This window comes from Neopelma chrysocephalum, unplaced genomic scaffold (assembly GCF_003984885.1).
Source record: "Neopelma chrysocephalum unplaced genomic scaffold, ASM398488v2 Primary Assembly neopelma1_325, whole genome shotgun sequence".
NCBI lineage: Eukaryota > Metazoa > Chordata > Aves > Passeriformes > Pipridae > Neopelma > Neopelma chrysocephalum.
Window position 1 is genome coordinate 18,273 of NW_020897988.1, and position 2,221 is coordinate 20,493.

Genomic DNA, 2,221 nt, shown 5'->3' on the forward strand with positions numbered 1-2,221 from the left:
AGGCTGGAGAGGAGGAGAGACCCCACAGGGCTGAGTTTTGGGTGGGTGTTGCTCTCCTGTGATATAGGGTTGGTGTGTCTCTCCTCTTCTGCTCGACCCCAAAAAAATCCTGAGGCTGGAGAGGAGGAGAGACCACAGGGCTGCAGTTTTGGGGTGGATGTTCCCACAGGCTGCAGATTTGGGGTGGGTGTCCCCACCAGGCTGCAGTTTTGGGGTTCCCCCACCTGGGTGGCTCCTGGAGGGTGTTCCCCGTGTTCTGTCTCCCAGGGTGGCCCAGCTGGAGAAGGAGGTGGCCACGCTGAGGGAGAAGATCCATCACCTGGATGACATGTTGAAGAGCCAACAGCGCAAAGTGCGGCAGATGATCGAGCAGGTCAGGGGAGGGACTGGGAAAAGGGGCTGGAAAAGGGGCTTCCCAAAAAAAAAAGCAGCTCCCTGGGTGCTTTTCCAGCCCCGTCCATCCACGGGAGAGGTTCCTGAGTTCTTCTGGACTTTCCCCCTCGCAGCTCCAGAACTCCAAGACGGTGATCCAGGCCAAGGATTCCACGATCCAGGAGCTGAAGGAGAGGGTTTCCTACCTGGAGGCCGAGGTGGGTCCCGGGGGGTTCTGGGGGTTGGATCCGAGCTCCTTCCCAGGCCTGAACATCCTTTTCCAGGGGGAAATTCCTCCTGGTGTCCAACCTGAGCCTCCCCTGGCACAGCTTGAGGCCGTTCCCCCTCCTCCTGTCCCTTGTTCCCTGGGAGCAGAGCCTGAATCCCTCCCGGCTCCAACCTCCTGTCAGGGAATTCCAGAGCCAGAAGGTCCCCCCTGAGCCTCCTTTTCTCCGGGATGAGCCCCCCCAGCTCCCTCAGGAGTTCTCCAGACCCTTCCCCAGCTCTGGACACGCTCCAGCCCCACGGTGTTGTCGTGAGGTGCCCCCAAAATTCCCCCTGGAATTGTCCTCTGCTCCCCGGGGCTGGAAAACCCGCCTTGTTCCCAACTCCTGGTCCCAATTCCCGTCCCTTTCTCCTGCAGAACCTGGAGATGCACGACCGGATCGAGCACCTGATCGAGAAGCAGGTCAGCCGGGGCGGCCTCAGCTCCAGGGCCCGCTCCAAGTCGGAATACGTGAGCAGGTACGGAATTCCGGCCGGGAAGGGGGGGGGGCACACCTGGCTGGGAGGTGCTGCTGGATTTTGGGATGCTCTTCTGGGCTTGGGGATGCTCCTGGATAGCAGGGAGGCTCCTCTGGATCTGGGAATGCTCTTTGGAAGCAGGGATGTTCCTCTGGATTTGGGGATGCTCTTGGGAAGCAGGGATGCTCTTCTGGATTTGGGGATGCTCTTTGGAAGCAGGGATGGTCTTCTGGTCTTGAGGATGCTCTTGGGAAGCAGGGAGGCTCCTCTGGATTTAAGGATGCTCTTGGGAAGCAGAGATGCTCTTCTGGATCTGGGGATGCTCTTGGATAGCAGGGAGGCTCCTCTGGATCCAGGGATGCTCTTGGATAGCAGGGGTGCTCTTGGATAGCAGGGATGCTCCAAAGGATCTGGGGATGCTCCAATGGATTTAGGGATGCTCTTGGGAAGCAGGGATGCTGCTCTGGATCTGGGGATGCTCTTGGGAAGCAGGGATGCTCTCCACAAATTGGGGATGCTCTTCTGGATCTGAGGATGCTCTTGGGAAGCAGGGATGCTCTTCTGGATCTGGGGATGCTCTCCACGAATTGAGGATACTTTCCTGGGTTTTGGGATGCTCTTCTGGAAGCAGGGATGCTCTTCTGGATTTGGGGATGCTCTTGGGAAGCAGGGATGCAGTTTTTTCCCTCTTCATCCAGCTAAAAACCCCCTTTTCCCCCCCCAGCAAGAGGCTGACGGGCCCCAAGCCGCTGCCTCTGATCCGAGTGGTGGAGACCTGATTCCCGAGGGCCGGGCCGAGCTTGGACTCTTCCCCTTGGAATGGTTGGGCTGTGGAATTCCCTGCTTGGCTCCCGTGCTCCGGCCTCGGGGACCCTTCCCGGAGCCTCTCCCGGAGCTGCCGAGGGCGGGCGGAGCCCCCCAGGAAGGAGGTTTTGGGAAGAAGAGTTCCTGCGGGATCCCAGCCCGGCTCCCGGCTCTGGAAGTTGGGATAATCCCCTTCCCCCTCTTGGCAGGAGGTTTTGGGAAGCGTTCCTGCGGGATCCCAGTCCCCAAATCTGGGGACTCCCAAATCCAGAGATCCCAAACCTGAGACCCCCAAATCCGG

General features: G+C 59.6%; 1 protein-coding gene across 1 annotated transcript in view; it reads left to right on the top strand.

Annotated features, from left to right (window-relative positions):
• The window catches only part of TUFT1 (tuftelin 1), a 20,895-nt gene that overhangs the window by 15,157 nt on the left and 3,517 nt on the right, over nt 1-2,221 (top strand). Inside the window, exons 11-14 of the mRNA XM_027705366.1 lie at nt 268-373; nt 507-590; nt 1,016-1,116; nt 1,841-2,045. Of these exons, the coding sequence (XP_027561167.1) occupies nt 268-373; nt 507-590; nt 1,016-1,116; nt 1,841-1,895 (346 nt within the window). The 3' untranslated portion in view covers nt 1,896-2,045. The remainder of the gene's footprint in view (nt 1-267; nt 374-506; nt 591-1,015; nt 1,117-1,840; nt 2,046-2,221) is intronic.